The sequence below is a fragment of the Podarcis tiliguerta genome (genome assembly GCF_965153285.1).
Source record: "Podarcis tiliguerta genome assembly, chromosome: 17".
NCBI classification, from domain to species: domain Eukaryota; kingdom Metazoa; phylum Chordata; class Lepidosauria; order Squamata; family Lacertidae; genus Podarcis; species Podarcis tiliguerta.
In genome coordinates, this window is record NC_139550.1 from 14,162,995 (window position 1) to 14,175,869 (window position 12,875).

The window sequence follows — 12,875 nt, forward strand, 5'->3', positions numbered from 1 at the left end:
AGTGGGTGGAATCTATTCATTTAGGTGAAAGGAAAACATGGGAGAAATGCACTCCTTACATTTATTCTCCTTTATTCTCCCTGTTTATGTTGTGGGTCCAGTTAAAACAGGGGGGGGGGACTGCTTGGCTGTGGGCTGGGTGTGGTCCACAGCACACCCAAATCTGCCCCACATCCTCTCCTTCTGGGTCCTGCTCCTTCTTCCTCTGCAAGCTGCATACCACCCAACATTTCTCTGATGACAATAGGGACATCCTACTCCCACTGTCCCTACCCAGCAATACCAACCATATAACCACCAGCCCAATGCCAACCATCATGTGCAATAGAAATGGTATCTGGAAGAGGCCTAAGGAAGGGAGTTCTGCAAAAAGGGGGCCACTGCAAAGAAGACTCTCCTTCTGGTTTCCACCAACTAAGCATGCAGAGGCTGCAGTATAATCTAGAAAACATCTTGATGGCCAATGTGAGAACAAGAAGCTGGAATTGATCCAGCAGACTTTTCTTATGTTCTTATTCCACCCTACTTTATAATGACTGGGGAAGACAAATGGCTGCTGGCATCTAATTTGACTCTTACATGTACAATAAAAAGACGTAATAAATCTAAAAATAGCTGTGGGGCATATCACCACAAAAACTCTAACTGTGCCCTCACTTTGAAACCAGTAGCATGAATGAGGACAAAAAAATCAAACAGATAAAATAGTATCAAACTGCATTTCTCAAGGCTTTCTTCTTGATGGTCTCCTCCCACTCAAATTGCCTCTTGGATCCTTTTTCGGTTTTAGTGGGGAGCATTAAAAAAATCTTTTAACAAATGCTAACCTTTTCAAGGTGGTGGAAGACAAGTATGATTTGGGGCTGGCAGATGGCAGGTTTGACACAGAAATAAAATCCCCTGCGAGCTCTCAAGCGAGTCGGCAGTCTGCGCTGAAATATTAAACAGACTTTCTGCCCCGGAAAAAAAGGAGATTAAGAACTTTCCCATCCAAAGTCGCCATTGCCAGGGTACATTGGTGCCTCCAAGAAATAAGCAGGGTCAGATGGAAACATAACTGTCTGTCTCCCTATCAAAATGCACAATAAGAAGGCATGCAATGGTAGCTGAAGAACTCATCAGTCACACCACCACAGGGGCTAAGAGTCTTAAAGGGTGTTTGAAATGAAACAAGTCCCCCATCTCTTTAACAAGTGCCAAGGAGGCAGACATCAACAGGTGGAGTTTGCTCCTCACTCCTTCTCCATGCAGGATAAAAGCTCCTGTTCATTTCTTCCTGCCAGACATTTAAAGTACATGTTATTTATTAAAAAAAAATAAACCCATTTGCTCTTCCTCCAAGGAGCTTAGAGCAATGTACAGTCATTTTGCAATAGTCCTGTAAGGTAAATGACCCCTGGGCGGTTAAGTCCAGTCAAAGGCGACTATGGGGTTGCAGCGCTCATCTTGCTTTTTAGGCTGAGGGACAGAGACAGCAGGACTAAACCGCTTCCAGCGCAACAGGACACCAGAAATCAGAGCACACGGAAACGCCGTTTACCTTCCCACCACAGTGGTACCTATTTATCTACTTGCACTGGGGTGCTTTCGAACTGCTAGGTTGGCAGGAGCTGGGTCAGAGCAACGGGAGCTCACCCAGTTGCGGGGATTCAAACCGCGACCTTCCAATTGGCAAGCCCAAGAGGCTCAGAGGTTTAGACTACAACGCTACCCGCATCCTCCCTGTAAGGCCTCAGGTGAGAGACTAGCCCAACACCATGTGTTCAGCTCCATAGGCAGGTGGGGATGTGAACCCATGTCTCCTCAGTCCAAGGCCCAAATCACATCACACACTGAAAGCGCTATGAGACCACTTTAAACCGTCATGGCTGCCCCCAAAGAATCCTGGGAGCTTTAGTCTGTTAAGGGAGCTAAGAGCTCTTAGGAAACTCCTATCCTCTGCAGAGAGCAACCATTCTCAGATTTTCCTGTGAAGAGGGTTTGATTGTTTGATCATTCTAAGGAATTGTAGCTCTGGGGGGGAAATGAAGGTCTTCATCCATGTAAGTAACAGTATATACATTCCTCTGTGGTTTTCTGGCAATACATTAAGTAATGACCAAGCAAAATTTGTAAAGCTTGTTCATTCCATCCAACAACACCAATGGCTATATGGGAGGTGACAATTTGCTACCCTGCAATGCTAACAGTGCCCGATTTTTGGCAGTGAGGGTGGTTCCCCCACACAGAGAGCCAAGCCGAGGGGGTGCAGGAAGATGATGATGATGATGATGATGATGATGATGATACCTATATTTATATGGGTACCTACTCAAAGTTGGGATGCAGGTGGCACTGTGGGTTAAACCACAGAGCCTAGGGCTTGCCGATCAGAAGGTCGGCGGTTCGAATCCTCGCAATGGGTCAGCTCTCATTGCTCAGTCCCTGCTCCTGCCAACCTAGCAGTTCAAAAGCACGAAGTGCAAGAAGATAAATAGGTACTGCTTCGGTGGGAAGGTAAACAGCGTTTCCGTGCGTTGCTCTGGTTCGCCAGGAGCAGCTTAGTCATGCTGGCCACATGACCCGGAAGCTGTACGCCAGCTCCCTCGGCCAGTAAAGCGAGATGAGCGCCACAACCCCAGAGTCGTCTGTGACTGGATCTAACGGTCAGGGGTCCCTTTACCTTTACCTTACTCAAAGTTAGGCCCAAGTCAGAGAGGAAATTGAGTTGCCACAACTATGACATAGTGCACTTGAGAAAATGTGCAGAATGGATGGCAAAGGGGAGGCGAGCATGAAAATAGGAAATATTTAGGGGGCGCCAAATTTTTGTCCTCACTGGTATCACCCAAGTCTGCCGTGATACTGGGCTCTTAAACTCAGAAGACTAATGATGATAGTGGTGATAATTTAAAAGAAACAGTTGAATATAATGAGCAATCAGGAGTGCATGAAATTCAGTACATGATTGGCTACGTACTGTATTTTATAATATAGTGTTTGTATTTTAAGATTGCTCTTCATCTTTTCAAGATAGTGAGGGACAGATTATAAGAGAAAGTGATAGAAAGGGTTGTATTCTATTAGCTTTTCCCCAGACTAAAACCCAATGAAATGAATAGACCTAAGTTAGTCATTTCCATGGATCAAGTCAGAGAACAAGAGTGAGAAATCGGTGGGCTTCCAGATGTTGCTGAACTCCAACTCCCATCATCCCTGGCCAGTGGCCATGATTGCTAGGGCTGATGGGAGTTGTAGTTCGGCAGCATATGGAGGACCAATGGTTCCTCACATCTGTTCCAGCATAGGTCACAGGCCTTGGGGACCCTGTGTGGAAGGGCTTCCAGATGTAGATTGGGATCAGGCAGTCACCAGCCTAGCCCCCTGACATTTCTCCCACCCTTCTCTATGTGTTTCTAAAAATGGAATCTCCTGGCAATTAAACTGTGTGTGAACTAGAACAGTAGCAGCAAAAAAAGCAATCTAAATTCAGATAAAGATCAAAAGCACTGAAGCATGGTAAATGGGCTTCACGTTTGCACTCTGAAGAATTAAAAAGGGAAGGAGCACCAAGTAAGACCCATTAGCCGTCACTGTTGTTTTGAAAGGGAGTTGGGGGGGGGTTGTGTGGGGTTTTTTAGAAGATAGGTAACTGCTTCCAGAATCAAAAACCTTATTACATTAGCAGCAAATTGCCAGCATTGCAAAACGGCAATAACAGAGTCCTACTTTAATCAGGTTAGATCTTTTGCATCTGATGAGCCAGTTGCAAATCCCACTACTGCAAGACCAGTATGTCAAGCATAGAGACTTCCACTGTCTAAGGTCAGTGATGGCTACAGGCAGACCACTTAATTTTCAGTGAAGAAATCACTGGTACATAACTCATACGAAACACTGTGTATTCTTGGTATGATAGAACGGGATCCAAAAACAGATTTTTCTGCCGGTCAAACCACATACAGTTTTTTATTTTATATTTTTAATGCAAATCGCATCATTGCAAGGGTGGTAGCTGATAATGATGGAGTTCCTAGAGAGGTGGGGGGGGGGGACTTAACTCTAACTCTGCTCCTGAAGAAAATTCCACCTCTCAAGCTGGGATTTGCTTTTGGGGAAATCCGTCATTGGGCCTAGTGGGGGATTTGCTCCCTATGCAAACAAGCAGCTTCATAGAATCATAGAATTGGAAGGGACCCTGAGGATCATCTAGTCCAACCCCTTGCAATGCATGAATATGCAGCTGCCTCATATGGGGATCTAACTTGCAAGCTTGGCATCATCAGCACCAAGCTCTAACCAACTGCAGCAAGGGAGGACAGGGCTAAATCCTCCTCCACCAATCTGGATCGTTAGCCATTGCCATTCTACCACCCCACCCCAAAAAGAAACCCTTCAATAAATAGCATCTAACACATACCCCTACTACAGTGGTACCTCGGGTTACAGGCGCTTCAGGTTACAGACTCCACGAACCCAGAAATAGTACCTAGGGTTAAGAACTTTGCTTCAGGATGAGAACAGAAATCGGGCGGCAGCAGCACGGCAGCAGTGGGAGGCCCCGTTAGCTAAAGTGGTGCTTCAGGTTAAGAACAGTTTCAGGTTATTCTCTGCATGTTACAAAATTGTATAAATCCTTAATTAGTCTAATTGGTTATTATCAATAAAAAGTTTGTGAGTGTTTATAGAGAAACCAGAAATTGGAACTGAGGGAAGTCGGGGGCGGGCAGGGAGGGGGGTTGTTTTATGGGAGGGAGGGAGGAAATAGGGGGGAATTAAGGATGATATGTTTTAAGATAATATGATCTGTTTAAATTCCTAATAAAAAATAATAATAAAAAGAACAGTTTCAGGTTAAGAACGGACCTCCGGAACGAATTAAGTTCTTAACCCGAGGTACCACTATACATGCATTTTCACCCCTCCTCTAATTTGGCCCTAAAATATAAGAAGTGAATTTGCTCTTTGTCATCTCCTGCCATTCTCTATGTAGATATGTAAACTGACAGCTGATGATGATGTACATTCAGGAACTGTCAAGAAGGATTAGGAGGGCACTAGGAGCTCTTTGGATCAACAAATCCTACAGCGATGAGCCTCAGACTTCAGGACCTGCTGCTTGAGGACAGGGAACATTGGGAGCTGCCTTGCACCGAGTCGAGGACCAGCTACAGCAGGGGTCAACAAACCTTTTCAGCAGGGGGTCAGTCCCTCAGATCTTGTGGGGGCCCGGACTATATTTTGGGGAACAGATTCCTATGCCCCACAAATAACCCAGAGATGCATTTTAAATTAAAGCACACATTCTACTCATGTAAAAACATGCTGATTCCCGGACTGTTCACAGGCCGGATTGAGAAGGCGATTGGGCCGGAACCAGCCCCCGAGCCTTAGTTTGCCTACCCATGAGCTGCACTGTCCTGTACCAGTGCCAGATTTATGTATAAGCTAAATAAGCTATAGCTTAGGGCCCCACTCTCTTGGGGGGGGGAGGAAAAAACCTGGATGTACATTTCCAAAATATAAGATGACAAACAAATGAAATAAATCTTACATACAGCAACAGTGTTTTGTGTTGTGTAGGCTCCTATGATGTAAGTAATGGGCCCCGCCTGCTAGCCTGCTCCCTAGAATATCACAGGTTTGCTCATTTCTATGTATAGGGTGCCTACATTCTGCATGTGCAAATGGCTTCAGATACCTATTAGGTCCATAAATTACCATATAGCATATATTCAACACAAAAAAAGCGACAATTTGTTGTTGACAAAGAACATATAAAGGGCCCCATCACCTTCAGTAGCTTAGGGCCTCATCAAACCTAAATCCGGCCCTGGTCCTGCAGCTGCCCTCCAGGATTTCAAAAAGGATTATTTTCCTTCCCCCTCCTCACACCCTGAAAAGGGCTTGAGTTCAGCTGCTCTGAGCTACTTACTCTTTGACAAAGCTCTTCCCCCAAAATGCTTAACAACTTTGAGTTCCATGCTCCCCCCCCCCAAAAAAAAGCTTTGTGTCCTGTATTTTACTTCTAGAAATATGACAACCGTATATTATAATGTACATTGTGAATTAGCCTTGACTACAACAGCACTCTTTTTTTCAATACCATGCTTAGCTTGGGTGCTCAGCCATTTTGGGAGGGTAAGTCCTTGCAGAGGCGTAGTGTGGGTTGTCAGCACCCGGGGCAAGGCAAGTAATTTGCGCCCCCTAACCCGGGGCAAGGCAAGTAATTTGCGCCCCCCCCCCCGCTGCACTGTCCCTCCCCCAGATAGTCCCTCGCTCTCTCTCTGCACCGCACCGCACGCCTGGCACCCTCCCCTCCATAGTGGGCGGCGACCCGGCGGCTCGGATCGGATTCGCACAGCCAGCACTGCAGTGAGAGAGAGTGAGTGAGCCAGGTAGGGGCAGAGAGCTGTGAGTGCGAGCGCGCACCCCCCCCAGATGTTGCGCCCGGTGCGGCCGGCCCCCCCTGCACCCCCCACGCTACGCCACTGAGTCCTTGTCTTTCAGAGTCACTGCCCATCATTCCCATTTCCAATTGCCCTCATAGTCAAGAGCCAATTTCCTGACAGCCCTGTGGAAGCAGCATCACACATTGTAAACCTTTCATTTGAGAAGGAGCCTTTATGGTTGCAAGAGATAGCCTTGGAGTGATGAAAATCACCACATCTGTATGGGCGTCCCATGAGCCTCTCTGGCTACATGTCGTTCCCAAAATTCTGTATCATCCCACACAGCAGTAACAATATTTTTTTTACAGCATCAGGTGCAGTGGTGTGGTAAAACTGTCACATATATCTTGCCTCGTGCAATGGCGTTCCAGGTGGCAACAACAAAGCTATTAAGAACCGGACCTCAGAAATCCCTGAGGCAAAAACAAGATCACATTTTAAAGTAAGGACCCATTTGGATTATTGCTTGGAAAAAGCTCTGCTACAGATGCTAGGAAAAGTGATTTCTGGACTAGCCCAGGCCTCCATTCCTGACAGCCGTGCGTGCTAATGTCGCTGACTTTTACAGCAGCCTTGGGCACCCTATCTGCATTTTTGCAAGACCGGCTGTGTCACAGAGCTGGAGATGAATCTGCAGCCTTTTAGTTCAGAGAGATTTAATCAGAGTGAATCAGTGAGCACATGACTGCAATGAAAGCAGCCTTTGCCAAGCGCGTGAGAGAGTGCGCTGTACGTCCCCCCCAATAAAACATTGTCCCCCCTGCTGCATTTATGGGGCAATTATTCAACTTTCTGTTTGGCTCAACTGCAAATTAAATGGGGAAATAGCTAATTTCTGGGATGCGTTTCTGTTATCTAAAGCTGCAGAGGTGCCTTTAGATCATACGCTCCAACATTTCTCCAATAAAAAGAGAGGCGTTTCTATTCTACATCAGGAAGCTTCTCCTGTGTTAGATCTTGCCAGACACATAGACGTATTGTACACACAGAAATCTGTCACCTTGAGCTAATTACAAGATCTCTGCCGATCCTACCTCACAGGATTGTTGTGAAGGAAGATGGTTGTGTGAGGGAAGGGATCATGTACAACACCTTACATAAATAAATACAATGAAATAAAAATTTGGCTGTAAGCTGCTTTGGGCCCCTGCCAGGGGAAAAGATATAATAGTAATAGTAGTAGGGAGGAGGAGGAGGAGGAGGAGGAGGAGGAGGAGGAAGAGAAGAAGAAGAAGAAGAAGAAGAAGAAGAAGAAGAAGAAGAAGAAGAAGAAGAAGAAGAAGAAGAAGAAGAAGAAGAAGAAGAAAAAGAAAAAGAAGAAGAAGAAGAAGAAGAAGAAGAAACTGAGAGAATGAACTCGGTGGGACTTAGTTCTGTATAAAAATGCTTAGGATAGCTGTGTAAGACTTCACAGCCTTTACCCAGTTACCTGGGAGTAAGCACCATTCAATACAGTGACTTACTTCTGAGTAGACATATAAAGGCTTGCAGGGTAAAGTTCCATTTACAACAAAGGAATAAACACTTCACACATTTCCTTTTTAAAAAATGGCTGGCTGGTGAAGCATTGCAGCTAAAGAATTTAAGGTGTCTTGGTGACATTTTCCTTCAAAGTTATAGGGAAGGCTTCGTATGCCAGCTTCACCATTTCCTTCATTTAGTGCAGGAATTTTATTTTCAATATAAACAGGACTCCATTTTTGCATCTCCACATACCCCAGTGTCCGTGGTTCTCTGAGTCATGGAGGGGAGGAAGAAGGGGAAACTGGGACATTCTGGGATCAAACCAGACACTGGGACGCCTTCTGTAATTCCGGGACTGTACCTGGAAAATAGGAGGGTGTGTATCGGGGTCATGGCAGACAAGCAGAACAGAACAGCAGGGGGGTCAGCAAGATGTGGCATGTGTGCATGTCTTGGAAATATTATTTAAGTCTCTTTAGGTTTGCTGGGCAATTCTGCTACCTTGATTTGACAAACACCTTCACTGATAAAGAGGGGAAATAACTATGCTACAGAGAGGCATGCATATTCAGTTTTCAAATACTCTTGTTCACAATACAGTTGTGAGCTCTTTGACTCACAAGTGGTGTCCAAACCTTTTTCAAAGAGGGCCAGATTTGATGAAGTGAAGGGCCATGACGGCTGACCAAAGGGCCGACCAAAGTTGTAGAGCTTTGTTTTAGGATTGAAGTTGTTGAGGGGTTTTTTAGGATTTTACCCCGGGAATTAAACTGCCACAGGGGCAGGATTAAACCGACCCTCAGTTAAGGAGCAGCAGAAGTGTTTTGATGTAATAAGGACTGCAAGCATAGTAAAAAGAGAGAAGTAGGCCCACAACTAGCCTGATGATGGCACAGGTCTATTTTCCAAATGGCACTAAATTACATCGAGCATTAAGGAGAAGGAGACTTAAGCATTCTCCTCACAAGCTTTTCCCTGTCTTATTTATGATCAAAGAAACATTGAAAAAAGATGAGGTAATGTGAAGTAGCTCTGTAGTGAAGTATGCCTGGTCTCCAAAATCAGTCCCATTTCCCCTGACGGACTTTGGCCACAGAGAAGGGTTCTTGTGGAAATGAATTTGCTCACAAAACATATTCTTCCAATTCTCCTCTGCAAGTGTTTGTATTGGAAGTTCACCATATTCTCTGAATATTCAAATGTTTGCTGAACATTTGCTGAACAAGTGATACTTGTACCTGAAATATGAAAGTATTGAATTTCCCTGTTTGATATTTTATTACAATATTTGATCATTGCATTCAGTAGTTTGACATAAAAAAAATTTTTTTCATGTGTTGCAACTGAAGCATTAATATGTTGGACTGCAACGGTATTTCATATCTTCTTGAATTTGGTAGTTGGCCTGAAATGGTATTTGGTAGTTAATATGCAATGGTCTGTAGCATTTGACAGCTGAGATTCATATTTTATGCTTGAGGAAACTATCAAGAGATTCCATCAAGACTAAAGTACTCAAAAACATGGAATATTGATGCAAAATTTTGCAGTCACACAATTCCATTTTGAATTTTGCATGTGCAATTCAATTAAAAATTGGGGGGAAGAGGACATTCAGAATCTATCAAATTCACACTTTCTGAAATAATATGCGAACTAAAACACAACTATCTTTTGAAGTTCACACTTTTTTGAATTTTGCAATCCAATTCTCCAACAAAACCCTATTCACAAAATTGCATATATTAGGGGGAAAGTGTGCAGGAAAGTGAAGACATTAGGGAAAATGACATATAACAATGCAGTATATTAGGGTGTGTATATATTGGCACCTTCTGTATCTAAAATCTGAAAATTGGTTGAACTATACGAGAGGATAATGAGGTTGGATACTGAACATTCTAAAAAACCATGGCTTTCTCTTGTTAACTATAGGAAAATTAGGCGTAATATAGATTTAAAAGAATACTTTATTCTTTGCAACTGGTGTTTTGTCATTCAGATACTTTATAGTCTGTGCCACAGTATAAACTTGCCAAATGATAGCGCATCTGGTCTCTGCTGTACTTTAGCGCCGCCTCCATAGATGGACAGAGAATGGTATTGCAGCTACCTGCTGAACAGAGGACAGGTGACATCCAAAGTTTGCAGCTGTTCCTATAAAAGAAGCTGACTCTGATCTGGCTCTGAGGTAGACTCTGAGGTAGAATCTAGACACATATTTTAAAAACGCTGTGAAAATGCTTTAAAAAAAAAGTTTTGAAAAATATATTGAATTTTTTCCATAGCTCACCATCGCCATCTAGTGTCACATTTGTATAATGCACCTTACAACACATAGCATTTTATTTGCATCTGTATAGCTAAGTCCTGAGTATTGACTGAGCTTTCAAAGCGCCTGCCTGCCTCCAGGCTTACCTCCAAGGTTGATTAAAAAAAAACTCCGCAAAACAGTCTGCATCTGTAATGAAATTGTTTTTAGATACTTCCGTTGTTTTATCATTTAGAGTCCTGGGCACTTTTGGGAAAGAAGGGCAAGAAATAAATTTAATAAATAAATAAAATGTAGAAAGAAGAGAATGGAAAGCAAAGTGTAAGCATACAGTTCTCTTAATTGGGAGGATGTTGGAATCCTAGATCAGGAGAATGATCCCACAGTGACTGTGCAGCCCATCACACAACTCAGACAGTTATCACAGACATCTGAAGGCTCTAAGCACTTAACCCCCTAAGCACAGAAGTTGTGATCTTCATCTGTTAATATGGCTGAGATGCTCAAAGGCCTGAGAAGCTAGAGGAACTAAATGATGTTGAGTTACCTGGGGTCCCTACAGATGTTTATGGGCCAAGTACATAGCTCAGTAGGTAGAGCATGAGACTCTTAATTGCAGAGTTATGGGTTTGCACCCCACATTTGGCATGTGTTTCAAGCATTGCAGGGGGTTGGACAAGATGACCCTCATGGTCCCATTCAACTTTACAATTATATGATTCTATTATATGATTCTATGATTCTATGACTATAGGACCCATCATGCCTGATGGTTAGACACACTAGCTAGGGCTGGTGGGAGTTGGTGTCCAACAGCATAATAAAGGCCAGAGGTTCCTCACCCATGAATGAAACAACAAAAACAACAACAACAATAATTTATTATACTCCCTGATGGGAGGGTGTTCTACAAGGCGGGTGCCACTACCAAGAAGGCCCTCTGCCTGTTTCCCTGTAACATCACATCTCACAGTGAGGGAACCGGCAGAAGGCCCTCAAAGCTGGACCTCAGTGTCTTGGCAGAATGATGGGGGTGGAGACGCTCCTTCAGGTATACTGGGCTGAGGCCGTTTAGGGGCTTTAAAGGTCAGCACCAACACTTTGAATTGTGCTCAGAAACGTACTGGGAGCCAAAGTAAGTCTTTCAAGACCGGTTTTATGTAGTTTCGGTGGCCGCTCCCAGTCACCAGTCTAGCTGCTGCATTCTGGATTAGTTGCAGTTTCTGGGTCACCTTCAAAGGTAGCCCCACATAGAGGGCATTGCAGTAGTCCAAGCGAGAGATAAGCAGAGCATGCACCACTCTGGCAAAACAGTCCGCGGAAAGGTCTCAGCCTGCATACCAGATAGAGCTGGTAGACAGCTGCCATGGACACAGAAATCATAATACATATTCCTTCGTCTTTTTTGAAAAAAAAATGTTTCCGCATTTTTCCTTAGCTGCACCACCCTTCACAAGGGTTTCGCTTTGGAACTGTGCGAGAAAGCAGCGCGGAAGATTATTTCAAGCAAAGCTTTCCAGACATGCACGAGTACATGAAAAGATTCAATGTGCCTGCAACTCCCGATGGAGTGGAATACCTGAAGTAAGTGCACATTGCAATTTCACATAAAGATACTGTATCTCGAGGTGGACCTTTGGGATCTGGTAGGTTTCCTATAGATTGACTTAATTGCCACTGTTTGGCTCAGTTCCACCTAGATGCTTAGCCTGTGTAAATTGGCAAAGATTACTAAAAACCATCAAAGCTAAGCCACCAGAGAAGTCTGTACAATGCTCTGTGAACTCAAAGTCAAAGTTAAGTACTTGAAAGCTCCATCAATTGTAATGAATTATACATGCCTTTAAATATTTCCCACTGAAATTCTTAACTACAGGTGTGTTGTGGCCAATATATTTTTAGCCTTCTGGACCCATCAAATCATTTTTATTTAGGGAATCCTACCAGGCAACCTTTAATTGTTTTTTTAAAAAATATTACCCATTTCCTTTAAAACGATCTCTGGTTATTTTTAATTACATTTTAGATAAAATGCATTTTAAAGCATTTATAAACCAACTTAGTTTCAATTCGTAGAGGTGTGTTTTTTAAAAAGCACACACCAAAAAATTAGATAAATAAATCGATTGACTACTATGTGTTCTGACATCAGCATCAAGCACTTGTGTTTATTGACTTATAAATTAGATTTTTGTTTGATTTTTGTACAGTGCTTATGTTAAAGGCTTCCTGAGGATTAGCTAAACTAGATCCAGAATTTCCATCCAGAAACAATAAGGCCTCTGCAGATGAGTACAGCGGAATAGCTTTTTTGTTCCTTATCAAGTGATTTTTCTCGGTGGTGGTGGTTTTATGCTTTGACTTACAGGCATGATCCAGAGAAACTAGATGCCTTCATCATGGACAAAGCGCTCCTGGATTATGAAGTGTCAATAGATGCCGACTGCAAACTTTTAACAGTGGGGAAACCATTTGCTATTGAAGGTAGGAAATATCTTTCTACAAATGTGTATGGGCACTCAGTTATTCTTTATTACTTATACATCCATCCAGCTAACTGGGGTAGCTCAGTCAGTGTACTACCCCAGAGGAGGGCTGCACTGAGGAATAAGGGTGGGAGCCACCCCTCCCCCTGATCCTGGATCTTCCCAGGAGCAGGAGGACAGTATAGATTTGGAACAATGTTTTGCAGAGGGGCATAGTTCAGA

The 12,875-nt window shown here is 43.6% G+C and overlaps 1 protein-coding gene across 1 annotated transcript in view; it reads left to right on the forward strand.

Annotated features, from left to right (window-relative positions):
- The window catches only part of GRIN3A (glutamate ionotropic receptor NMDA type subunit 3A), a 97,628-nt gene that overhangs the window by 54,946 nt on the left and 29,807 nt on the right, over window positions 1-12,875 (forward strand). Inside the window, 2 exon segments of the mRNA XM_083419541.1 lie at window positions 11,606-11,751; window positions 12,536-12,651. Coding sequence (XP_083275667.1) covers window positions 11,606-11,751; window positions 12,536-12,651 — 262 coding nt within the window.